General features: G+C 42.5%; 2 protein-coding genes across 2 annotated transcripts in view; both read left to right on the top strand.

Moving 5' to 3' along the window:
• LOC126568159 (caspase-8) overlaps nt 1-20,117 on the top strand; it is a 136,390-nt gene extending 116,273 nt beyond the window's left edge. The window contains exon 4 of the mRNA XM_050224586.1: nt 20,107-20,117. The gene's annotated coding sequence lies outside the window, so the exon portion shown is untranslated. The remainder of the gene's footprint in view (nt 1-20,106) is intronic.
• Nucleotides 1-27,636, top strand: part of LOC126568102 (neurotrimin-like) — an 88,026-nt gene that overhangs the window by 56,689 nt on the left and 3,701 nt on the right. The window contains exon 2 of the mRNA XM_050224520.1: nt 23,939-24,178. Coding sequence (XP_050080477.1) covers nt 23,939-24,178 — 240 coding nt within the window. The remainder of the gene's footprint in view (nt 1-23,938; nt 24,179-27,636) is intronic.

Raw genomic sequence — 27,636 nt, forward strand, 5'->3', positions numbered from 1 at the left:
TCGTGTTTGTACTGTTTGAGATGTTCCACCACAAGAACACATCACACTTGATCGGCGTTCGACGAGCGTTCGATTAACGTTAAAACAGGGCGTTGAATTTCCCATACGTTGTTGTGCCGTCTATTTCATTACGGGTACGAAACGAAAGAGTTAAGGCGAAGCAAAAATGACAAATATGTCAAGCACTTATTCTGTGGCAAAGCGATGGTCCCGGATGGTATTCACAGATTGTCACATTCCAATGGTATCAGGACGTAGCTGGGAATTTACATGGCGCATAACACAACATTACCGTTCGGGGTATTGGAACATTCCGATCACGTTTATGCAAAATTAAACTGCGTAAGCAGATGGAATGAAAGCGGACCATGCCATGGGGAGGGATAAATAAGGGAACGTTTGCATAGAATCCAAGCTAGCGAAAATGGAAAAAGTGTGTTACACTTTTCGACGTGAAAATGGATGTTAACTGCTCTGCCACAAGAACTCTACCGAAACATATCTCTGAGGTGAGTTATAGTATACAACTATGATTGCATTTACCCAAAATAAAACTTCTATTTTCAATCAACTATTTTTTAACCTTTATTTTTGAGCTCAATGACGCAGAGAAAATAACTTGAAAAGAAGCTATTATGTTGTCATTTTTTAGCGATGATGATGATTACATTCGTAATTGATTGATCGATTTGTTCAGCGACTTATCAGCAGCTGATTGCTCGTGAATACCACCAGACCTATGGCACTATCTGATTACATCGTCCCATGTCTTGGTGTGTATTGGCAATATTTGTGCAGCTAGTTTTCCAAGGCACACAATCGACACTAGTTTAGTTTTTTCAATACTGCGGATGTTGATAAGCAAGTCGATGATGTTGACCAAACAATATCACCGAGGGCGCACGGTTACAAGGGGAGTCTAGTATTGCGATAGATAGGATGAATGATTTTACACCTCACGTGTACGTCCACGAGTTCCTCCCTTTGTAACTATGAAACGAAGACTTTGTTGAAACACCGGACATAGCGCATTGAGGCACAGTAAAGGGCAGTAAAGGTTCCAGATTTCGTTAACCACAAAGACAGCAAACCGAAAGCAATGAGAGCAGCTCCAAATCCAACCAAACACCCATCCTGTCTCATCTTGATTACGCGCGTCCTACGACGGCTGACCCCGTCTCCCATTCGTTAAGCCCCATTAATAACCCTGTTAATCAATTAGGACCGCACGAGAAAAAGTTCTTGACACCTTCGATCATAATCTTCACTGAAAGCGCTCGTCAACATCCCCACAAACTCTCCAAAAGAGATGGCGTCCTATCCGGGCGCTGGTGGTGGTCACAAAAGGTAAGCTCGGCCATTTGGGGCTCCACACGCATGCCGTACATGGAGCCGGCGTCGTCTTCATCACCAACGCGCGCCGCTCATAATCGGAACCCATTAGAGCAATAAATGGGCAGCAAATAGCTTCGCACGATCTTGGCACGATCTTTCGACCGCTCGTCTATCCGTCCGGTGCGGCAGTGTAGGGTGCAACCGGTTTTAGTTTTGTTTTGTTATGTGCTTTCTCTCTTGCCGCTTTCCCAGACGCTTTGGGGAAGAAATGTTTGTAACCCCTCTCGTCTGCATATATGTGTTTTACGAATGTCTGACGTACGGGAGTCCGCAACCAGCTGGTAACATTCTGTGGATCTTTGAACCTTCTGGCTCCGCATTCTTTTGGAGGCTTCTTCTATTGGTAGATCCACCATCGAGTGAGGTAATAGAGCGTTTTGTTTAAATGATCGATGGATGAATACCTCGGAGTTCCAGTAGATAGCGATCCAACACGATGAACTCTGTATCTTCCTCTCCACAGGCCATGGGAAAGGTCTGGATACTTTCTGGAGCGTAATGCCATATCGTAGACTTCCCTAGACCCCATCGAAACCTAGGAAACTTAGGAACGGTTCATAAAGCGTGCGATTTAAATACATTACAATCTCAAGATCACTCCGCTGAGGTAGAATTCTGAAAACGTTGGGTAATTCTGATGAAGATCTCGTGCTAGGGGATGCCATTGTATGCTATGCGGCCTCCTGCCTGTTTGAGCAAGGGAAACAAATTAACCTTCGCCGGTACAGCAATGCGCTAGACCTTAGCCGTTTCCGCGTCTACCGTTAATTCGTACATTAATTGCTGGATAAACTAGCGGGAAATAGGGAAGAACCAGATACCAGATGCCATTACTTGAGGTTATTAATGGACGCGTCGGTTATCGTGCGGTGAACAATGTTGTAAAGTGGCGCGATTTGCAAACTAAATAAGCCAACGACTATCGAGGCTTCCTGTGCCAGAAAACAGACGTTCGGACACTGTGCTGTTCTTCCAAAATTTATCACCCCTTTCCAGAATTTCCAGATCTTCCAAAATGATCACTAGAAATAGAGAGACTAGAGTGCAACAATTTCAAACGTCTATTGTAGACAGAATATGTATAGTCACGAATTCTTCCGATTTTCCATCAGCACCTTATTTGGAACATGCATCGATATGGGCAGAACCGCTTGAAGTATGATTGATCGGCGTTTAGATCAGGGAAACAACCGGCAGAGGTGAGAATCAAAACAAGCGAAGAATAATATTTTCGAAAACCCCACCTCAATCTCAATTCATCGAACCGATTATGCGTGTTTTGATTACAAACACTAAGCTTCCTAATCGTGTCTCACACGTTACCAGGTTCGATTTAGCCGAGCCTCTTCGGCCCGGGTTCGAAAGTATTGATCTCGAACCCTTTCACTTCTATGCCTTCTGTTTGTGTTATTGGAACTTGATTTTCTTTCAAAACTTCGGTACCAAACGTGCTCTTATCGTGCCGAAAAACGTACCACAAGGTGCAGTTGCAACGGTGGTTTCTTCGCACTCGATGAGCTGGTTGGAGAAGCATCAGTAAAATGGCTGGGAAAAAGTAATCGAGCATTTTCGTTTGCAATGAATATTTGAATGGCATAAAACTGCTTGAACAAATGGTACTTCTGTCTCGATGGGGGAAGGAAAACTACTGGACGTTTCTACCAAAAAACCAATAAAAAAAGAGAGAAGTTGTCCAATGGGAATTGCTAGAACGGAATTTCTACGAATTAGAGAAATACTTGAAAGTCTAATAATAATTTTTCATTTGTACGCCCCCGGTACGCTTCCTACTACTTCCTGTTGCCATATAACAGGCCCGCAGTGTTCTTCAATTCAAATGCCAGGTTTAGTTTCCACTTGGATCACTGCACTCGCTCTCCCCAGCCCTCGCATTGATCCACTCAAGACCACAGCTCCCTCGCTCGTTATGATCGATTACTTTGAACGGGAGCGGAAGGTTTCAGCGTTCCCGGTTGCAGCGTTGGGGGAGGTTCGTTTTTATTTCATTTTCCGACTCCCCGTAAATTAAATAGGCGCTGAGCGTAGGTTTTCCCTGCCGTGGAGGTGATTCGGAGCATCGATTCGAAGGGGAGGCCATGACCGCGTGTTGTTCCGAACACGTACAAACATATGCCCCAAAAAACGGTGTATAAAGTGGACACGGAAAGCTGGTATTACTTCCTAAACATCCACTCCATCCCCCGTTCTGAGCAGCCGATAATCTCGACAGGCACATGTCGAGGTGAAAGAGCACACGACAGCTTAAGGTCTATCGGGATCTGATTTTTTCGGACCGTTCGACACTCGATGGCTTACGTCATCGGGGTGCTTTCCGCAGTTTTTCGGAGCATATTTTTAGCATGCAACTTCTTCCCCGAAAAATGCTCTCCAATATTTGAACGTTGCTAACAAACCAGCTGATTCCGGCCGTTTCCACACGCGTTAAACCATTGCTTCGTTGCATATAATGCACTCCCGATTCTCTCGACTGTAAATTATTGCCCTCGGCGGGCGAAAAAAAAACCATTGGAGCGCGTCTCGTTTGTAAATGTTGCTCCATTTCACTGAAAACTGCCATCAGTCACGTCAACCGTCGCTTCCCTGATGGGTTGATTTTGTAATCGGACTGTTGTACGCAGGGAATAATCACGTAACCTCTCACCCGGCACACAGGAAGAACGTTTTGGACTTAACACTTTTACGGAGGTTTGAAATGGATAATGACGCTTGGTCCAACTGTGACGCAGGATGGATTCACGATGATTTTTTTTCTTTTATGGCCCACTATTGGAGATGGCTTGATCACGAGCGGTGGCTACTAAACGCTACACACACACACACACACACACGGTCGTAACTCTTTTTGAGTGGTTTACCAAGCAATAAAGAGTCTCGAGAGAAGAATTTGTTGCCCCAAATTCTTGCAAAATGGCACATTGTGGAGACTGTATTTTAAAACCACTACATAGTATCTTCGTTGGACATACATTTTAGTTTTGAAAAGTCTCCAAGACTTGCTTACTAGGACATATTTATCAGGCAATTATTTTTAAACCTTGCGTCATACATCACCAAATATCTGTGCATCAGCTGAGGACCAATGTGGGTTCCAATAAATTTTCCAACCAAAAACCTGCCTTCCATCGTCTTGACGATACGGCTAGCAATGACTTTCTATAAAATTCGCTTCAACTTGGCAGTGACCTGATCACCTAGACACCCACCGATTGCTCGCATGCACCTCGACTAGACCCATTGGCAAAACCCGACGTCCGCATACACATTGGTCAAGGCTAAAAGGCACCCGGGGACTCACTGTGCGACTCTCCCCTAGACCAAATATTTTCAGGACACCGGTTCGCCTAGTTGGCAGCGGCAACCAAAACAACTTCACCCTCGAACAAACCCTACTTTGGGAGGGTCTAGCCGCGAGGTGGGGTGGAAAATCGATAAGACTAAAAGGCAATGTTTTTCAATGAATGTATGCAGGAACCGTATAGAGATATCATGCCACTGCCCCATATCCGCTTGTCCGAAAACTATAAATATAATATTTTCCGCAGTCACCAAGGTTTGGCGAGGGTGCGGAAAATCGGAGCGGGCAAACTTCGGAGCTGAAATATGAGTTCGCATACAAACACACATACACACGATTGCCAAAAGTGGGGATATTTTCGAACTTTTTTTTTTTTTTTGCTTTTCCCCCTTAGCACTCCTGTTTTCATTTTCGTCCGCAGTGAAAAAATAACTCCTGGATGGTCGATTATGCATGGACATGTACGCAGGGCACACTGTACATTGACACATGATATAGTTTGCACCAACTATCCTCGGATTTTTCTCCCCGTCGTTCATTTTATTCACTGCGGGACGAATTTTTCCAGCACTGATTCTCTCCCTTTTAATGTCGAAAGTAGTACACAAGGCACACACACACAAAAAACAAGGAAGCAGCGTGATAAAGTAGTTTCGTGGTGTGTAAGCATGCGTACGATACGTTAGCGATATGGGCCTTCGCTGATGGTTTCGCTCTTCAATGATGTACTGTGCTCAATTTTTTCCCTTTATTCATTGGAATGGCTGTGTGTTCTTTTCACGGCTTTCCCATAAAAAGTAGGGAAATAGTGCACGCGATAAGGCAGTCTTTTGTAGTTCGATGTATGGTGGTGGTTGTTGAAAAACACTATACCACTACATGACCGCCACGAGGGGATCCTTCTGATTTGAAGAATCAATTTGAGGAACACTTTCATCAACACACTGAAAGGCAGGAGCTCAAGAAAAAGCGAAAAAAGTGCCACTCAACTGTATAAAAACACTAGAAGTGAAAAGTTTTATTGCCATACAGGATATGGAGAAAAACTTATTTTTCTTTTGTCCTTGTCGTAGAATTTTGAGTACAGAATTTTCTTCCATACTTTGGAGAATGTTGATTTTTTTCAAATCCAAGCTAAAATAAGGAAAAACAGAAGAAACTATCGAAAAATTAAACACCTGATTCTTTCTTTTCTTTCACTCTGCTGTCGGGTTTTTTGGTAATTTTAAACCCACAGCTTAAGGGTGCGCTTCAATGACTAGATGGCGCCATCCAAGGTTTTCCACTTTGCGAAGAATCCTTTTAACTGTCTGTCGCGCTTGGTTTTTATGTGTGGTTTTTTCCAGTTCTTCTTCCTCAAGAAAAGGAACTACACGGAACCGACCCTAGAAATGAGCTCATCGAATTTTCGATGGCCTTGGAAAATGAAAATTGGCTGAAACCCGGAGACAGGGAACGGTAAAGTGATTGTCCTAACTTTTCCAATTGCAATTAAGCGAAGTGAAATTAAAACTCTTAATAAAATCCAGGTTTTTAGGAGTACATCAGCAATAAATGTTCTTGCTTGGCTTGCTGATATCCCAGGAACTTGACACAATTTTTCACTTCATAAAACTAACCTCTTAACTAAATCCGACGAAATAGCTTTTTCTCTCTCGGTATAGCTCTACTGTTACTCATTCTTTTTGCTGTATTGAGTGGATGTTGTGTGATGAAGTACGAACTAGAACTTCTGGAGTTCTCCATGAGACAAACACACAGATGAAGACACCAAAGCATTATCAAATCGCAATCGCGATCTATCTCTCCCTACCCCGCCCGAGCAGATGCGCCCCACATGTCGGGACCACATGGGCAACTGACCGAGTTGCGAGCTGTCATCGAACCATCGAAATGACAGCTTCATTGGCGTAGTTGTGCGGATATGTCTTCATGCTTTAATGGTTGTGAAATAGTGCACTAGAACGTTGGAAGAAAAAGGTAGGGGGAAAAGAACCATCATATTTCCACACATGTGTGGATACCGTCTCCCGGTCGACAAGTCTGCATCCCCAAAAACGTGCGGAACAAAGAAATCTCTCCCGACGACAACGTGTCTGTCTCGGAATGCGTTTCACTTGTGCGTGGTGCGCCCGATTTTTCGCCCCTTTCTCAGTCCCCGGTCGGGAAACTTCTGAACGATCGGGAAGAGCATCGGACCAAGGCCATCGGATGAGGACCGACGACAGTGGTTTAGATTTATGTTTGTCAAACATAGCCGACCTCCCGGAAATTCCGCCGAATTGGCGGGAACAACGAACGGCCGCATTGTTAGGGGCAGTTTATTCGGCAGGAAGCGTATTGGTCTCGAGAGTAAATATTTAGACGTGGCTTTAAGCGGTCGGACGCTAAGGGATGATATTGTTTCTGGTGTTTATCGATTGATTGGAAGAGATGGTAGTAGAGAGTTAGAATTTGAGCTAAATTTAACAAATAGTCGTACAATTCTGTCATTGGATTTTATAATGTGTCAGTTTGACATCTGACTATAAACCAACGAAGTTCAGTACGGATCTGTGGTTTATTCTAATAGATCATTTTGTAAGTCTATTTCCTTATATTAATTAGCAAGTTTTCCTTTTTTAAAGTTTCTCTGCTCTTTTTCCAATTCTTCTTGGCTTAACGATCACGCCGGTCATCTAATGGCCTACTAGACTTGGTGATACTACGTAGTTGGATAGTCAGTCCTCTTTATAAGAGAATAGTTCGAGATGGGATTCGAACCACGTTCCTTTACCCGCTCTTTTGATGTAAAGTAAATACATAAATTTATGCTCTAAAAATTCTTGGAAATTAAAGGCAAAATGTCTATTCTGTTGACAATATGAGTGTTTTCAGTATTTTATCGTTGGGTAAAATAGTTGTCCATAACTAGATTCAACAATTAAATTTCAGATGTTAGCAACACATATTATATTATTAAAACTAAACACTATCGTAATAATAGTTTAAGTATTAGTTTAGTTTTATAGATCAAAAACTCTAATTCAACCCATTCCTTAATGCCGTAAGAAGATCTATTCAAGACACCATTCTCTATACTAGCTTTCTGCATTAATCACTTCCAATGTATAATTCCCTTTCTTTGCTAGGAAAAGTAGCTAACAAAGAAAAGCTCTCCCTCCCATAGAATTAGAGATTTTCATCAACAAAACGCTCGGCGGCGCTTAGGAGCTGAACGATAAATTATTCAATACTGCACTTTCGTGATTTTGAAATTTTCCCCCCCCCCCCCCCAAAACTCACCCCTTTCTGTGTAAGGGGTAAAACGCAACAAAGGATGATTTGAAATAGAGCAGAAAAAAGCACTAGCATAATAGAAAATTACCATACACTGCGATAAGAAAACCTCCGAAAGGGGTTTATCCTCCTCGTGCTCCCGTGAGAACGCTCGTAGCTAGTAGCTTATATTCTTTCACTCTAGGGAAGCAAGTTTCCTACTGAACACTAGCTTCTGTTCTAGCTTGTCACTGAAGCAAAACGTTCGTCTACAGTACAATCTTTATTCGTGCGAAGAAATGGACTGGCATTCGCTAAGAAATAAAATATTACATTGGGAGTGGAAAATGACGTTCTCGTCCTTCGTGGTTGAGTCATCGCTGCAGGAAGGCCGAACGTCAGTGGCTACGAGTTCCCCATGGCCATGGCCATCCAGCACGAAGGTGTTATTTGAGACGTTTTCGGTTGGACGTTTGCAACCTTCCACCTAGCGATATTGATAATCACCCTTACAACCGCCAGCGTGCCATTTTCCAATTCCGATACTAACACCAACCATCCAAAGCCCATCAACAACCAGTTATTGCGATCGATCGGTGCGCGATACTATCTTGCTCTAGGCATGCCTGTGTTTTACCACGCTGCCGGAGAAATAAATTTCACTGATCCCGCTCGAACACGACGCAGGGCCATGTTCCGCGAAAGATAAACCAAGGCGTGGAGCTTCTCGCATTTACCAAGGAGTGGTTCCGTTTTGAAGGCTTTCTTGTACGCGGTAGCTTCATCGGCATGTGCGAAGTGGAGCGCAAAACCGTCAACCTAAGCCAACCAGGTCTTAGGAAGTCGGCCTGGTAAGGGACCAAGCAATGCCATATGGAAGACGGTTCCGTATCGCCTCACTAACGCGCAACCCAGTGGTAAACATTACGTGGTAATCATCGTCGAGTGGAAAATGGTGTAAATGTGGCTCGTTAGAAACAAGAGTCATAGAAATAAAAATAACATACAAACAGCTAACCACACACACACACACACACGCTAGGCTGTGGAAATAACACAAAATAGTGATAGAAAAGAACATCAAGAAAGCATTCCGTAACAAGCAAGCCAACCTCTGCCAACGAATGGTGACAATTAACACCGGTGGCACAATAATCCACAGCACAGTGCTTGCACAACGGCCAACAACACCGACGAGCGCTGTTACTGTGTCCCAGTGGTACGTTTTTGTTCACGGTTTTGCTAGCGGAAGAACAGCTAAGAGGTTTCTGGGTTCTGCTGAAGTTGTAGCTCATGTAACGCGTGTAACAAAACGCGTAAAACAAAAAAAAAACCCAACCAACCACACAACGAAACCGGACTCATAATCTAACGCTTTAAACGTGCTCCCAGTGTCCGGTCCTACGGATGGATTAGTGTTTTGGATGGGTGTGAAATTTGTACACCATTTCCCGGGAGAGTTGTGCATTGTGGACACCGGGTTGGTAAAGCACAGTGGCGCCGCCAAGTGTGAGCAGAACCGAGCAAGCTATTAAATGAGATCCGTTTGAAGATTCGGGCCGGACGTGACCATAAAGCCGCGTCCTTAGTAACGTGATGAAAGTAACGCTTTACAGTAGCCATTATTACACAAGAGAAGGCGAATGAAGTAACTACTGAGGATTAAGCTTATTTTGGAAGAGTTCATGAGGAAAGCAAAATTATAAAATGGAGTACGAAATCTGCAGAGTCGCGATAATGGTTGAAGGGTGAATTATCACGGTAATTCATGATTATCCAGGAAATTCATAAAATTGTGTTCGTCTATGTTTTGAATTTTAAGCACATAATAAATCCCAAGGTTCAGATCTTCAAACCAGCACACTTAACAGGCCGACACGCTCAGGGAATTTATAACTCGCATGAAATCTTTACAAGGGACTAATTATCCAAACTCTGAATTCAACACTGTGCGTATAACTGATACAACCCAACAAGTCATAGGACCTCAGAAGCTCATAAACTATGTAGAATACACATTGTTTCTACATTTCGTATCTGGAATGTCATAGTTAGGTATAAGGCGCGCATTAACATTGATGCCAAATAAGTTAAATGTTTCGCAACTACCAAGAAGCCTCCGAATGATTCCAGGAATTCCTCGCTTGCCATTTCTTGTTTCTTTTTCCGAGCTAGCCATTCCGGGCACGGAGGGAATTTAAGAACAGATCTGAATTATTAAAGACCACTGACACTATTAATCTCAATAAAACGACTCAGGAGCTTCCGCGTGAAGGACATACATAAACTATGTTTTAAGCAATACGGCCAGACCAGTTCTACCAGAATCAAAATAAATAAGTAACCTATGCTTTGAGTAAATAAGGACTTAATGGGTAGCCATAAAGTGAAGTCAAAAGAAGAGTCCCGATACCGATAACTTTAGGCCAAGCAGTTCGATCTGAGGATCCAGTTTTTGAGGGGCAGCGCGTTTAGGAATCTACTTTGGTTTTCATGTAAATTTGTTCTGTAGGATAATTCTGGAGATTAAAGCTTCCCTCTCTAAGAAGGAACCCTCTTTAGTGATGTACTTTACCACATAAAGGCCGGGCTACATTGATCGTACTCGCAAGCGTAATTTTTATATTCACTAGCGCATCTGGCGGCGACCAGCGCAAGCTAGATGTGGGTATAATTTAAGTGCCAAAATTATTCATGCTTGGTGTCTCATCAATTTTCGACCAGGCTGTCTGTATGCCGTAACACGTGCTATTTTTATATTAAATGTATACAAATAGGCCGGTAAATTTTGCTTACAATTTTATAAAAAAAAAAGTTCTACCAAGCAATATGACAAAGCCGTTCCTCATGAATAAAAAAACTCGCTCTATACTAAAAACCGCTACAATACCAAAACGAACAACCAGTTTCACACACTCTGCAATGTAGTTTAAATGATGAAATAGATGGACAAACCCTACAACAAATTATTTAAGCACTTGTGAAACCTACAAACACTACATTTTTCAATAAAATGTTCAGCTCAATTGCGGCCCCGAGCCGAGCCGGCGATTCACAGACAACAGTTCACACACACACACACACAATTTTCGTTAAAAACAGTTGTACTTACTATTTTTTCATTGCGTCCACTGCTTCCTGCTTGTTCCATGGCTAGAAATACAATATGTATGTTAAATTACCACATATTTTCAAAAAAACATACACGACAAAATATCGAACATACTCACCGAGCTGTTTGTTTACTGGTTTGTGATCAAAATTATAGGCTCCTCGACCCAAAACGCTTTTTGACAGATAAATTATACCAGCCTCTAGCTTCGACCCGCCGCCGCTAGATGGCGTATGCGTTCACAAAAATTACACTCAGGAGTACGATCAATGTAGCCCGGCCTTAACCTATCATGCAATCGACATCGCCTTTTAGCTTCTGATGAAGATAAGGGATGCCTGCTCGTCGACATTAAATTGGCTAATACTGACAGTTTGTTTTGTTAAAATTTTGGAGACGGTGATCAAGAACATTTACCCAAACAGTCAACGATTATCGATAGGCATTAAAAGGTAGTCATAATAGTGCCATTTAGTACATAAACTGACTTCACTGAAGTTCACTATTTTTCTTGGTGACGAAGAGGACCTTCACTGTAGAGGATCACTTTATCCGTCAGTAATAAACGAGAGCTCTTGAAGTTCTATTTATTACATGAACTATTGCTTTGGCTATCTACTAATTGTAATGCTACAAATACTCACAACCAATGAAGAATATGACCCTGTATACTTCTTTTCCATTATACCGACACATGCTTTTACACCTCCGCTCAAACGTTTTCACCATTGAACACTCCTGCACGTCTGTAGTGGCACGACGTTCCATGGAAGCGATGAAAAATGTCTTCATATCGTTATCATTATGATTAATCCTGTAAGCGCATCTCCCTCCCACCTTCATTTTTCCCAACCCCCTTCCGGCTGCACTTCATCACGCCAGCATACGCTCACGTTCGCCGATACCAACAACCGAAGGAAACTCGTCGGTCTCGTTTTACGCTGGACCAAAGCCAACGTCAGCCATCCGTGGGCGATCAGGAGCTTACGTAAAATCATAAAAGCGCTTTAGCGACTTTACCACTGATTGGTGAACACGAAGAACGGGAAAGAAAACGCAACAACAGTGACCTATTTACGCGACGCAATGGCGACACAAACGTGCCACACCCTTCCGTACGTATCCCCGTGTGTCGGTCAAGGAAGAGGGATGCTTTTCTCCCTTTGCTCCACCGGGAAATGGTGCCATTTTTCATCATCGTTTGCGCCGGGATATCTAGCCCCTGAGCTGGAAACGGTTGCCAAGCGGCGTGTCCCCCGGGTCTGTATGGTTGAGCGCTGAAACATCAATATTGTTTCTTAAAAGTGACACTTATGGATCGCACGTAATTGATGGATAATTGTTCGCATCAACGGGGGTTAGAGTCCTGCCATTATCCTTATCATTACTTTGGTTTGAAATTTTATCTTTCAAGTGGAAATAAGTTACATTTTTTATAGACACATGGAAACCCTTTGCTTAATGGTCATCCATTACCGTTTTCAATTTGCTTACTCTACGAAGGATATCCGAACAGAGGCAACCAATTTTTATCCCTTTGAGCCGAGTGATACTTATTTTTGAATCACTTCCGACATTTTGACAATTTCGGTGCATGCTCTTATCGGCAGTAAAAAGGTGACATTAAAAATATCTGTTAATTGATTTCCAACCCCCAGATGCACATCAAAACCAAACGATCGATTTCGGGTTCCTTGCTACTGGAAGCAAGCGAGTTTCAATCCATCCGAAAAAAAAGTAAATCCAACGTTAACAACAAAGCCCACCAAAGAGCAGGCGACAACCATAAACTTCCGGATCATAATTTCCCATTTTTTGGGGGTGTTTTTTTTGTCGACGAGCTGGAACCTATGGCACTCGTTTAACGCGCCCTTTACGATGCCAACCGACTGACAGTGCACAAGTGGCTGAGCATGCAACAACAGTAAAATAAAACAAAAAACATATCCAACCGATCGTAAAAAAAGTGTTCTACGAAAAATAAGTTCGCTTACTACTGAGCAGGAAGTAAACATGGTTCTGCCCTCTGTTCCTCGCATGGTAGCGGGTTTTCCGGTGACGATCATAAAATCGTTTATCAGAACCACAAGAATCAAATTAACCTAAATAAGCCAGTCGTCGTCACCGTCGTCGTGCAAACACGGTGTTTGTCAGCGTGTATGACCTTCTAATTCTCCCTAGCGTTATAGTTGCTGAGCTTCAGCACCGTACTACACCATTCAAAGCTCAAAGCGTCGTCTTTAGAACAGTCATCTTCCCCCGTAGAAAAGCTTTAGAAGTCTGCACCACACCACAGGCAGAATAAAATCGCAGTACACAGGGAAAGGGATGAAATAGATTTCCCTCAGCAATCTTTGCATACAATACGTCAGAATTATCCAGGAACACACAGGTTGTATGTACACTCTCCCCCCTCCCCCGGGGAGGACAAAGACCACCACGAACAAAATGGTTGCCGTCGTGGCGCATAAAGGACGCCAACAAAGCGAACGCTCGTAAAATTTGGTGAAAGCGCCAGCGCAACTGCTTTTGCATGCAAAAGGTTAGGACTTATGGTCCACAACTTTCCAACACCCGCGTCGCGAGGAACAGGACGGGGAAAAGGCGATTTCATGTAAAAAATAAGTGTAAAACTATGATACCGTGATTTATTGGAGCCGTTCGACTGTAGACGGCAAAGCATAAATCGACGAAACGAATAAAATGTGTTGCACACTTGTATATCTTAATCATGGTGGTGGTTTGATTTATATCTGTTTGATTATTGGAGTTGGTGTGGCATGGTTCGGTACGATCGTTTCGGAAGCGATTGTCCCTTTTTTTTTTTCAAATGACAGCACAACAAAGGGTTTTATCCGATCCTTTTACAATTCTAGAATTCTGGATACCAAAAAAATTTACATCGAAGTTGCTTCGAAAAACTTCGCGTAAAATTGTGGTGTTCTCTAATTAAAATAGTGGTACCATATTTAAAAATACGCAATAATAAATTAAAGGTATTACTAATAAATGAGGATATATTTTTTAAACACTTACTTTAAATCAAACGTTAAGGTTATGTTAATTCTTGTTGGCTTAAAGAACTGCTAGGCACACCGGCTTCACTAAACAAGAATGAGACAGTTGTAGAAAGCTTACTAGAATTATTGATATGACGTAGTTGGACCCGGTGTGGATGGGATTTAAAGTCCAGCGGCGTCGCTCGCAGATTTTCTACGGGAGCTGTTAAAAACCTTCTTTTGAGCAGTGGTTTGAAAGGCTCTTTAGAGGATTTTGCTAGGATAAGATAGGCTAGTTAATTAAAGGTTATATTTGAAGCATAATAGCAAATTCAGATAATTTCTCTCAGACAAATCCACCAACCTAACTCAAACTAACAAAGCTCCAGCGACTATAACCGATAATCCACGCTTAAGCCAGCTAAACCAATCGATACACACACACCAAAAATCAATTTCATCGCAATGGCGTGAACGTGAAAAAATGTGCCAGCCCCATCCCTGCCATCATCACGACGCCGTGACCAGCGAACCGTGAAAATGTGTGCCACGACAGCTACAGGTCCGATGCAGTGTGCTCCAAAACCCCCTTCCGATTCCTGGGGACTTCTGCCACAAATTCTGGCAACCCGATTCATGCTGAGCGTAACGCAACCAACTCGGTCCCATCGAGTGGCGGCGTTCGCTGTCATAAAGCGATTATGTTGTTCCCTTCGCCATTTGGCTGGCTCGAACTGCAGTTGTGTGATGTCATCTCCACTGTCCAGTAGCCGGCCTGGTACGGTGCATGCGCGCCATCGCAGGCAAGAGATCGATGAATGGAAACCACTCTTCGGCATCGTGATCGTGACGCGAAAACCGTGCCGTTGTCACTGTGTACCGATTCAGAACGCAAAGAGCAACCTTCAACAACGGTGAAGCTTATTTCGCACGAACGGAAATTGCTCCCCCGGGGGCTACACCTCGGTGAGATGGATCGGACGTGGCACGTACCCGACCCTGGAGTGGGTTGATTTGACGAAAGGTTCGTACCGGGGTGTTCCATTGTTTCACAGTGATGTGATTCGTTGCTGCTGATTGTGCCTGAAGGGGTTGCTGCCATCGCCTATAGCTAGGGACACGATTTAGTGCACACACACACACCGTTGCCGGGAAGAATATTTGGTTGAATGCAATCAGCAAAAAGCGGAAGATAATGAGCACGTTTTGGATGTGAACAAATGGTTGTTTAGCTTTTAGCAAAAATATGCATGCTAACAAGCCAAACTTCAGTTTTCAGCGAATTCTAGTGCAAAATTAATTGTTAAAAACGCTGATCGGGTTCGCTTAGTCTTCTCTTGTCTTTACGACCTGCTAGGGCATGCTCAATACGGGAGACTAGCATGGGATTCCTTTGAATAAATTTCATAGGATGAGATCCTGGATTTTGACGTGTGAAGACCGGCGTAGCTGTCAGCTCACCACCAGACCATCCCTATTTTTACAATAAATAACGATTCCAATAATCCGATAGATTTAAGGTCCTCCAATTCATCTGGCATTCGCAATGACCAACCTTTAAGGATTCGTATCGCTATAGTAGCTTTTACTAACCTTAAAAAACCGAAAATTAGCAGATGTCCTTCTTCTCTTTCAATTGAACCATTTCGAAACGTTCAAATTCTGCTATATTTCAAAACTTCAGCATTATTGAGATTGTGTTGTACATCAATAAATCCCAAACACGCAACTTCTTCCAAGTGTCTAACGCCAAACACGAATAAAGCATCACGCGAAGAACCTAAACGCAAATTCATACGCACACTTAGGCAACATTCGCTTTGTCAACTAATTCAATTATTTCCAAATATACAAACCCCTACATTCTAGAACCCCAGCATCAATCTATATTGATTTGTTTACATATCTCCGGTATCGATCTCGGCAAACGGCAAACAACAAATCTAACCAACGTGTGCCAATTCCTTTACCGGCAGTAATGGCTGTGTAACGGTGTTTTGCGAATAGTAAAATCATACCCATAACTACACAGAACAGCCTTCTGTGCAAAAAGGTAGCAAGCGCGTGCCATTGAACGAGTTCGATTAATAATTCATCACATCTTAACCAAGCACAGCGAAACCCGTTAGCAGCAGAGATATTCGTTGACAGGCCCATAGCAAGACAGTTTGAACGAGTTCTGTCCCCGTTGGCCTTCCCTGTCTCGGTGTACGGCACGACAGTATCAATGCACAAATCCCCGGTCTCTCCAGCTTCCAGTCCTGTTCCGTCGGAGAGCCCAATTGACAATTACACCGCACTGCCTGGCAGCAATAGTTACGGCGATCGCTGGGAACAATTTCACCGATCACTATCTACCTATCCGGGGCGTAACTACGGCATGAGAACAATCAGAGCTCGCCGAAACCATTGCCGCTTTATAGCTTCCGGGTCTAATTAATTTGCAATCATCTTAGTTCGGGATTCTCGCGCATTTCCTATGCAACCGCAACCTCAGGCGATAGCATAAATTGGAAACCATTCGCTAACGATTCTAGGCTGTGGTCGTGTCGTGCGTGTGTGTGGTACAGTGCTATGTGTGGAATAATTTCGGTGTCCATTTCCTTAATCCGTACATTAGCCCAAATGAGCTGCGGTTGGCAGAGGGCCGCCGTGACGACTCACACACACACACGCATACCGAGAGTGGTTTAATTTTCGGGTAGGTTAATTAAGAGCTCATAATTTTCCACCCGTTCCACAAGCCGTGGTAACGCCCGCAATACCAAAGCTGGTACAACCTAAAAGAAGCAATAAACTACATTCCCTTGCTGAGCATAGATTTACAGCAGACGGCACGAATTGCGTTGCCTGCTCTTGGGAAGGGTTTTCGGACTTTTTGGGAACTGTGTTTACACTGAAGTCACAATTTAACAACCAAACCATACCATGTAGAGGAGGCGTTGTGCGTAATTTTGTGAACAATGGTTACGCATTCATAAATGCGCTCGTGGTGTGACGAAAAGGGGGCCAGTATGTCAAACTGATGACAAACTAGAGTTTTTTTCGGGTTTTTCTTTTTTGGGTTTAGTGTAATGTTCATTGAACATTACCCCATAAATCATTGAACCAGTATGAATATGTGTCGTAGACACGTTTTAAAAGAGGTCGTTCAGGGTTTAGAACAAAGTTGCAATATTTTATTTGATGTACAAAATTTTTCAGAGTTTCTGTGAATCATACAGTGATGGTCATTAGAATATGACTCGTAATTTTGTAAAAATGCAAAATTTTATTTACTGAGCATCAACCTTCATTGTTATTATTATAAAATCATAGTGAAAAACTCAGGAACACTTAAATGCACACATAACCCAAAATATGTATGAATATAAGATAAGATCATCCATTTACATGTTTTACAATCTTTTTTTAATTACTTTTCATATGGTTTTCTCTTTAGATGTCTTCTTAACGTAAAATACATGTGATTTTATTGTAAGCAATGATCAAATTTTCTTTTTCTCGAAAGCAAATAAAAAGCGAAACGATAGGACCTTAAGAAATTGCTAACGCTTTTACTTCATTTTGTAATCTTTATCCCTATAAAAAGCTACTGAAACAATAATTTAAAAAATTGATATTATACTGGTGTTCTTGTTTGGTTACTGTTCTAAACTGTTACTTTACTTCTACCTTTTTTGGTTATTTTCTTATTTGTTTTTTATATTTTTACATTTTTACGTCTTTAATTATGTGTTCTCATCTCCATTTTTTCATAAATGACCTGTGTCAATTCGCTTATCACTCGTGCAAACCAATTTATCGCGTCATTTGCTTTTCTTAATCAAACAAAATGAAAGCTTTCCCGAAAAGCGGAATCGCTTCCATCTTTTCGGGAATATTACATTTTATTTACTATTTCAAAATGACCATTATTAACCCAGTAAATGAAACACTCACACCAGCATCGACAAATTAAACATCGCATCGCGTGAGAATATTGACAAGTGCGCTTCGCTTCTTCATTCACAAAAAAAGAACGGCATACATGAGCACAGCCACCGTCAGCACTTTAATCACGTCTTTCAAGACAAACAAGGACATCGTTTACTCTTCCGGTTAGCGTCTACTCAACGGTGAAAGCATACAAACAAACCAGGCCACAAGGAAAGAGCCACAACAAAAAAAGGGTTATAAATTACCCTCACACGCATCCAATCATTGCCAATAAGTGCATGGAAAAGCTATCAAGATGAAAGAATGGAAAAAGAACAAACACACACACACACATAAACACTTCTATCATCACATTCTATCAACAATGATCAAACTATGGAGCAGCAAAATGAAAACAAAAACATCCGCCAACAGTGATCACGATCGTTCATTGATCGATGAGATTGGCGAGACGCGAGAAGATGCAGCAACGAAGCATCGTGAGCATCGTGAAATTGGAAATTAAAAAAAAAAAGAAAAGGAAGATGACGATGGAGCGATAATGAAGAGGATGAGATGACAAAGTGCAACGAAGATGTTAAATATTGTTAACAAATTTGCATCCGTAGCAAAACACAGTGGCTTTTGCGATGCAAGTGTCCCGACAACCGGCCTTACAGTGGGGTACAGCTGTGATGCAACATTTTAATTTGTATAAAAATTAATTTAAATAAGATAAAATTAATTTTAAATTATTTATTAATTTTTGAAATGATAATAATTATTTTAAACCGCATATTGATTATAATTCATTAAAAAAAACTACATAAACAATTAGACCGTACATACTTCCTTGATCAACGATGCAAAATGTAAAACAGCAAACGGATGCTGACACAGTTTTGTCAAAGGAGAGAAGACCGAACGGGACAAAAAAACAAACAAACAACATGATAAATAAACTACCCTGAGCGATTGCACACTATGCTACACGTTCCGGTGTTATTATTATGTTCTTCATTTTTCTCCCGACAATGCACAACCGGTTCCGGTGAAGGCTAACACCGGGGCATAGGAGAAGACGGACAACAACAACAACAGCAAAAAAACTAGTACCGTGTCGCATCGTCTCTTTAATGTTGCACCAATGCACTATCGATGCACAACGTTCAGAAGTAAAAAAATAAAAGCTGTTTAGCATCGGTGGTGCAGCTTTAACATCCGCCGGTCCCATCACCAAGACCTCCAGCGTTGACATTTAGTTAGCAACAACAGTAACAACAATGGGCGAAAGACGAAGCATTATGAGCATAAGAGAAGAAAAAAAAACACGAGCAACAAAATGCCGTCATCATTCATCGTTCGTTATTGCCCGGGCGGACTTAGCTGCTGCCGTGAATCCAATCGCAGCCTGGAAAAGGTCAAGTGAATACACACAGTCCATAGCTTCGGGTTTTATATGGTGGTTTTTTTTTTTCCATCGCTTCTGCATTCACAAAACCTCAAACCTCTAAAACGCCGAACGCCGAAAAAACTGGAATGACAATGAAATTCACACTGGCCCCACCAGGATACTAAAACAACACCTCAACAACCCAGTCAACCCGAGAATGAAGGCGACCGGTCGAAAAATTGGATTCAGGAGAAGAAAAAAAAAGGGAAATACACACACATACACACACACACTTGGTCCGGCGGGAGGTCGCCACAATGGCGCGCTGGTAGTTTACCGGTCACAAGGACAAGCACACATCCTGCGGACTAGTTGGTCCGCCTTTTTTTTGCCTCCTTTTGCAGGCCTGTTCCCTACGGGGATACACCACGTGGTTGGTGTTTTGAACGGACACTCCTGGCGTCTTCTTGCTTGACCGATACGGGGATGGTGCGATGCGTTTTGGGTAAAGTTGCTCTCCCTTGGGGTTAGTCATCGTGCAGAGTGGAATCACAATGAGACTGTACGGAAGTTCTGTTTGGTCGAAAGGAGAAAAAAAACATGTTTTTTTGCCCTTGTACTACTAGCAGCGTGGACTGCTGAAAACACTAAGAAATTGACAGCTGTCATCCTTAAATCAATTGGAATAATTGATTAAAGGAGCATTTTTCTAGAGCTCAAGGAGCGATAAGTTTGAAAAGGTTGAAATTTTGAGAAAAATTTCACTTGTACCGTCTTTAATTGAGATACACTACTTTCAACTTAATTTAATTCTAAAATTAATGGATTTAATTCTAAAACTAAAAACCCGTGAAAAATCGCGTGGTAATTACCTTTTTAATGAGCCTATTTCTATCTAATGAGCCGCGTAATTCGCGTAATTATTGTATAATCAAATTGACAGCTGTCATAAAATTTGCATTAAACCAATTGATGAAGTATTTGTTTGAATTTTCTTCCTTTTTGACACTAAATTCAATTTCTGCTAAAGGAAACATCAGGACACTGACAGCCGTCATCCAATTTTGATTGGATCCTTATCAGTATAAATAAGCCAAGGAAATGAAAACCTAAAACTTTAGAACCTGGAATTCTGGATCTGAAGCTAATTTCTAGGACTAAATCGATCTCTTGAAAATTATGAAACATTTTTAGCTCCAAAATAAAACCAAATTGTGCGTAACACTTATCCCACAGTGCGACGATACAGGTTCCCTTAGCGAAAAACAAATGGAAGTTGTCTTATCATCAAGTATCGAACACTCCCATCTCATGGTGCGAGAAACCAAACTCACCAACCCAACAGCAACTCATAACACCAACCAACCGTCCACAAAACGATGTTCCGCAACAACCGAGTCCGAATAATGACCCTTATTCCCTATTGTTTTGCTGTTGTACATCCACCGTCCACCTCCAAAACTCTTCCCCAATCCACACGATATCAGACGTAACGGAATTGGGAACTTAAAATGATAAATTTGCTCATATTTGTCAAACCGTTCCGAAAACTTTTACACCGATTGGAGAGATTGGCGCCACGGACGTTTCGGAATGCTTGCTGCCTTCGTTTGCTGTACACGTCCAGTACAGTTACGTGGCTGAAGGGGAACGAAATCACACATCCACACACACACACTTAAACTTCCCCAAAAGCAGTTTGTTTCCTCGTGCCGGAAGGTTCCCGGTTGTCATACGTGTTACTTTTGGTTCATCGAATACCGTTGCCCGGAGTTGCGGGAAAGCTCAAACAAAAACCGGGCAGAAATAAGGCGCGTGTACGATATCTGACGCCATCGGTGGTTTGAAAATTTTAGCCCAATTGTATCATCAGCCAAAGTGAGGCGTACGAACGGATAACCGATGCGTCATCGGCTCCAGCCGTTACGGTATCCCTTTCAGCCCGAGCAACAACATCACGGTGCGCTTATTACAAGCACCGGTACATGGTTTTAATGAGTAGCATACTTTCGCATCCTCGCCGATCCTTTTGTTGCTAACGTCCATCGGTTTCGGGGCGTTGGAAACAATTCAAGTACGTGCAGCGCCTCCCAAAGCGGCGGGTGTGATGAGCCATTCAATTCTAATCGCTTGCCAAATGTGAATGAACTAGCGAAACGGACCCTTAAACACGGGGAACGTGCCGGGAAGCGTAATACGCTAATATTTCCATCCCGCGCCCAATGGTGGTTCTGGGTCGAACGATTCTGCTGGAGTCATCGGGATGACTCACGCAAATCAAACTGTTGGTAGCAAGTGATTCGCGACCGGGCGTGCTTACTCATGGAAAGCTATAACGTTATGTCATTCAGATAGTGGATTTTATAAGTCGTGCTTAAGAATGCATTAGCATACTGAAACAAGGTGTAAAATGTGGAAAACCATCATAAAACACAGTATAAATATTTATATCATAATAATGTGCACGAAGAAAACGAAAACTAACGCAGCGAAAAATGACATCATAAAAAGAAAAGCAATTAAAAAGTACCAAACTCAAAGAAAGCGTCACGCTTCTCTGTTGACCTCGCTTTTTTTTTTGCATAACCGTGTTAGAGTGTTTGCCAAAAAAGGATTACTGTCTCCCTGATGGTGTTACGCCATCGCATTGTCATATACAGAGCGCAAGCCCCGCCGGGGGGGATGACGTTTAAGTTGTACAATTCCGGTTCCCTAATTGGAATTAGACGAATCAAACCATGAATGCTCGTTTCGAGGGCATCACAAACCATGCATTCTCTTACTTGTTCCAATGGTTAAGGCAAAAGCTGTTGTTTTGAATGACACGTCCCGGTGCCTGGTTTTGTCACTTTCGTTTTCGGACTTGTGCGAGTGGTCACTTTCGTGCCTTGCGCTAACACAAAGTACAAAGGGGGAAAAGGCTTTTCGAGCCCTTGATCGATTGTACTACGGTTGTGTACTCCGATCACATCCTTCAGCTACACTTTCTAGTAGCCTTTGTTCGGCTTTATACAAACACACAACGCTTGTCGTTCAGGGGGTAATAAATGATCAAGACAGCATTACAAACGGCACGATTTACGTGAAGATCGCTGTGTGCAAGGGGTAGGGACAAAAACCGTGTCAATAGAGGGATGCATTCATGCACGATTAAGCGCCAAGTGTTCATGCATATGATACCAAGCAGCAGGCACCGTTGAATATGTTAATCAACCGATTAGTAATCGACTGGATATTCGAAGAGGAAAAAAAAGCGAGCAACCCAGAGAGACAGAAAATGACGATGATTAGACCATCATTATTACTAGCAATCTCTCAGCCTCTAAAAGATCTGCGATATTAACACATTCGTAGGGCCAGAAGAATTCGAACGCTATGCAAAAGGAATGGAATGCGACTAATGGCGAACAAATAGAGATGCCACAGTTCATTTCCTTCCTTTATCTGGATTCTCTCATTTCTAGATTTTCTTTTGCCCGCGGAGGGCTTACAATGAATGAATGTGTTTCATTAAATTCAAGACACATCGTAACTGCAATCCCTGCAGAGGGTAATCGACGCTAACACGAAGCTAAATGAATCAATTCTCTTGTACTCGTAAATTCCTCCTGCTAGAAGGAGACATTTGATGCAGTTCCATCTGGTGGAAGGTAGAAAAAGCTGTTTGAAATTTCTGCGGATAGACACGAGGCTAATCGACGCTAGATGACACTAGGGGCGTGTTAACTAGTTCGATTTTCAACTCTTTTCCTGTCTTTGTTTTCGTTATGTTTTTTTTATACATTCTACTAATGATTGTTTGATTTAATTATATTTCCATAAAGGATCATTTAAGTTTGATATTTCCTTAATTAGTTATAAATAAAAGAACACGTGTTCTTCTTTTATGTTTCGAAACCAATCGATGTATTAATCACCGCGTTATGACAAAATCAATTATTTAACATCGAACAACTTGTGACCTTTGGAATCCCATTGCCCTCCTATACTACACACCAAACCCCGAAAAGAATGCGATAAAACTAATAAACGCTTCAATTGTATCTCCATCGGTCCACAATTGCGATACGCGAGACCGTTCGCGGTGATGACTCCATGCACCAAAATCGTACCAATCTGACCATTCCTGCCTCGCCTTTAACCGCGTTGCCGCTCGTACAATAAATAGTTTTATTACCAAGTGCCGAACCGTTTTGGGGCGGCCGGAATGAAAAAGCCACCAGGGAAGCAAGTCACACAAATGATCATTCTGCCACAAACGGGACGCACATTAGGGCACAAGATTGTATAGTGGATAGAAGAAAAAAACACACACACATTGTAGCTAAAGTGTAGCGATCTTTGGGTGCGTCAACCGTGACACTGTTGTTTTATCGCTTTTCGGGGCGAGCGGAATTGAGCACATTTATAAAATTAACCTTCCCTTTTGCAGCGTACCATGGTGTACCCATTGCATTAAAATACACCCTTTGAAGCGGCTCTTGCAGCAGTCAATAAAAACGTGAAATTAATATAGGGACTTTTCCCTGCTTCGAATTTCATTACAGCTCTGCCACAGTCCAGTATAAGCGTGTCAAAGGAGCAGCGCAACAAACAGGAAGCGGTAGAAAATCCGAGCGATGACTACGACGACGATTACGACGATGATGAGGATGTGCCGTCGCAGGAAAAGCCGGAAATCAGTGACAATGCGCTGCTCGGGACGAGTCTGCTGACCAAGGACTACATCGAGGAGGCAAGACCAGGCGAACAGGTTACGCTCAAGTGTGAAGTCAGCAATCCCACTGGTGAGTGTTTAAAATTTTTTTGGGAACTTTTCCATCCTCCCCTTTGCATGTCTTTAAAATCAGAACAAACTTCTGGTGAAAACAACTACCTCAACTAGATTTCGAAAAAAGAAAATCTTCTCTTCTTGGAAAGATTTCACATACACTCTCGTCGAATCTTTTACTGTCAAGGCTGAAACGGAATGCTTTCTCGATCCATCATTCCCACCTCGTGGGAATCCTTCACTACGGGGAATCCTTTTTGGCTGAGGGAATTTCCCCTGACTTTGTTTTTGTTTTTACCCTGCTTGACCATACCCTAAATAGGGTCGGTGAGGCTACTGTTGTTGTTGCGAACGTGCAAAGGATTGCTCACCCTTTAACGCGAGAAACCGAACCGTGAACGTGATCCGTGTGCTGAACAACGGACAGCAATGAATCACTTTTCATGGCCGTGATTGCTCACACCCGGTAGTGGTGATGAGCATATGCAAATCTGCATTACGATCCAACCAGTATGCAAATGGTAACTGTCGTTGCATACAGCACAACAACAAAAACAGTGAAAGAAAAACGGCCCACCCTCTGAGACAGAGCCCTACCAGCTGACATGATCGTCGATAATCCATTGATGGAGCTGTTGTGTTCCATTCCGAACGGTCCGGGAAAATCTTCGCAGGAAACATATTTCTTTTCTCGCATCGACCGGTCAATCGACCATACACTTCATTCTTCTTGCAACAGTGTGTGGAACCTCCCTGTGCTGGGACATTGTTGCACCGCGTATTGGGTTTTGTGAATCGAATCGTACGGTTTACCAGTTCCACTAGCCAATAGTCGTTTTGGTTCGGGGTACGGTCGATCGATTGATTGATTGATGGTTTAATGAAGCCTTCCAGAACATCCAAGCTTTAGCGCTGGACAGGACGGTTAGTTTCAGCGTGTAGTTCCAACGTACGCGCTTGAAAGAGGAACGCGAACTGTTCGATTTGCAACATTTGTTAAGATAAGCTGACAACACAATTTCAAATCAATGTCCATATTGTACGGAGCAAGAAGACAAACTCGGGGTTTAACTGACCTACCGCAAGGCGAAACGGTAGTGTGACAAACATTCGGGACATTAATCAATCGAATGAATGTTTGTACAGTTTAACGCTTTTGTTCCGCATATTTTTCGGTACAGTTTCCATCTGATTTGTGTAGCAAATGTAGATTTTTGTGGGGTGACATGTGTCCCAATGCCAATATTCCTAAAACTTTTATACACCGATTGATCAAAGTTGATTAAAACTCATACTCCAGAGCACGAGTAAAACGCCACCTAATAACGAACTGGATCACAGCTCTACTGGGCTGGAACGATCGAATATTATGAAGAGAACATGTTCAAGAAGAAGCATCCGATCTTCGCTTTTCTCATGATGAGAAACTTTTCACCATCGATTCTGTATTAAATTCACACACCGATAGGTTTATTCCACCGTAGAAACTTGAGGATGTTCCAGAGAAAATTAAGTTTAAGTTAAGCATAACTTCTAATGGGTTGAAAATGCATCCGGTTTTTATCAAAGCTTGGTTGAAGATGAATATCGTTATCTATTTGTGTATTTTGAAAGACAAGATTTCCCTTGAAGACTTCGATGAGCACCAGCAGGTCGTTTTTTCAACAAGACGGAGATCCATGTCATACCTCCAAAAATACTCTACAGGAGAGGGGGCCTTCTGCTGATCGGCTGTTATGGAACTACTCCTTATGCGGCACCCAAATAAGTAGAGTAACCACCGTGAAAGATCTTGGGGTTTGGTTGGATGAGGAACTCTCATTCGATGAACACATTAACCATGTAGTTAATAAAGCTAATAGAGCACTAGGCCTAATTTTCCGCATGGCTTCTGAGATCAGAGATCCTTTATGTTTAAAGGCACTGTACTGCTGCTGGGTTTGCTCCGTTCTGGATTATGCAAGCGTAGTGTGGACCCCAGCCGGAGAAACCGCTATGCAGAGAATAGAGAGGGTTCAGAGGAAGTTTACGCGCCTCGCTGTGCGCAGATTTCTACACGGTTACACCGTTCCTGTGCCTTCATATTCTCTCCGCTGCCGTATGTTGGATCTAATAGATATTAGATGATGCCATTCGCACGCCTAGTCCTACTTCATCACCTGTATCCTTTCCGCTGAACTCGACGTTCCTTCACTTCTATCTTCTATACCCCTGTATGTCCCGTCTCGTCGACTTCGTGATAGACCACCCATATTCATCCCTTCCCGCCGTTCGGTTTTTGGCCAGAATGATCCTTGGTTAAGATGTTGCATCTCTTTCAACAGAGATCACGAGCTTTTCGACTTCAACTTTCCTATTTCCCACTTCCGAACCCGTCTTCTAGAGTCCACTACCTTTACTCCATAAAAATCCTTTACCTCTAATGACTCCTCATCATTCCACACACACACTCACCCTCCCCCCCCCCTCCCCCAGTTTCAGGATATACATTGTGTAGCCCGGAGAGGCAGACAATTTGAATTAAAATAAATAAATACATAAAAAGTGTTTGAAGGATAACATGGCCTTTTGGGAAACAAATGTTTGGCCCCCTACCAGCCCAGATTCGAACCACCTCGATTACTTCGTATTTGGGAATGTTCAGGCAAATGCCTGCGTTAAATCTCGTCCCAGTTACGATGCTTTGAAAGCCATAACGCCATTACAAACGCATGGAACTCGACGTATGATTCACACATTCAACAGAAAGTATGCTCCGATGATTCCGATCACGTCTGGAGAAAGTGACAGAAAACAACGGTGCAAAGGTTGAATAAACGTATTCTTAAACAAAATTTTTGATGCTCTTCACTAGTTCATGTAAAAATGATCTTTTTTTTATGTGCCATACTTCTGGCTTAACGACCTTTCTCGGTCACGCTGGCCATTTAATGGCTTACTAAAATTGCTGACAACCACGTAGTTCGATAGTCAATCCACACTAAGAAGTCACGATTCAGGATTTGAGCCCCGGTCCTGCCGTGCGAAGATCAACAATAAAAAAACAGATTGAAATCCAGCATAATTAAATGAAACGCTAATCCACTATTAAACGATTCCCGCGGATATTATAGATCACCTAATGCATCTCATTTTTAAAGGTACCTATTTACTGGAGATTAAATTACTCCAAACCGATCACGATCAATTAGCTCCATCTTGTCAGCTATCAACTGATTCAGTACCAGTTCAAGGTTAACACCTTGTTTATGATCCACGTTAGCATAATTCCCTTTCACTAACGCTAAATTAACTATTTTTAAAAGGCTGAGCTCATTCAAAGCCCTTGATAAAGCCCAGCAAATCTAAGATCAAACACCGTCAAACACACAGTTAGCTGACAGTTAGGCGTCCGCAGATCGATCGACTGCCGGAAAGTCACTGTCACGAACGGTTCGCTGTCAGGGTGGTTTTGCATTTGCATTTCCATTGCTC

This window comes from Anopheles maculipalpis, chromosome 2RL, assembly GCF_943734695.1.
Source record: "Anopheles maculipalpis chromosome 2RL, idAnoMacuDA_375_x, whole genome shotgun sequence".
Classification (NCBI taxonomy): domain Eukaryota; kingdom Metazoa; phylum Arthropoda; class Insecta; order Diptera; family Culicidae; genus Anopheles; species Anopheles maculipalpis.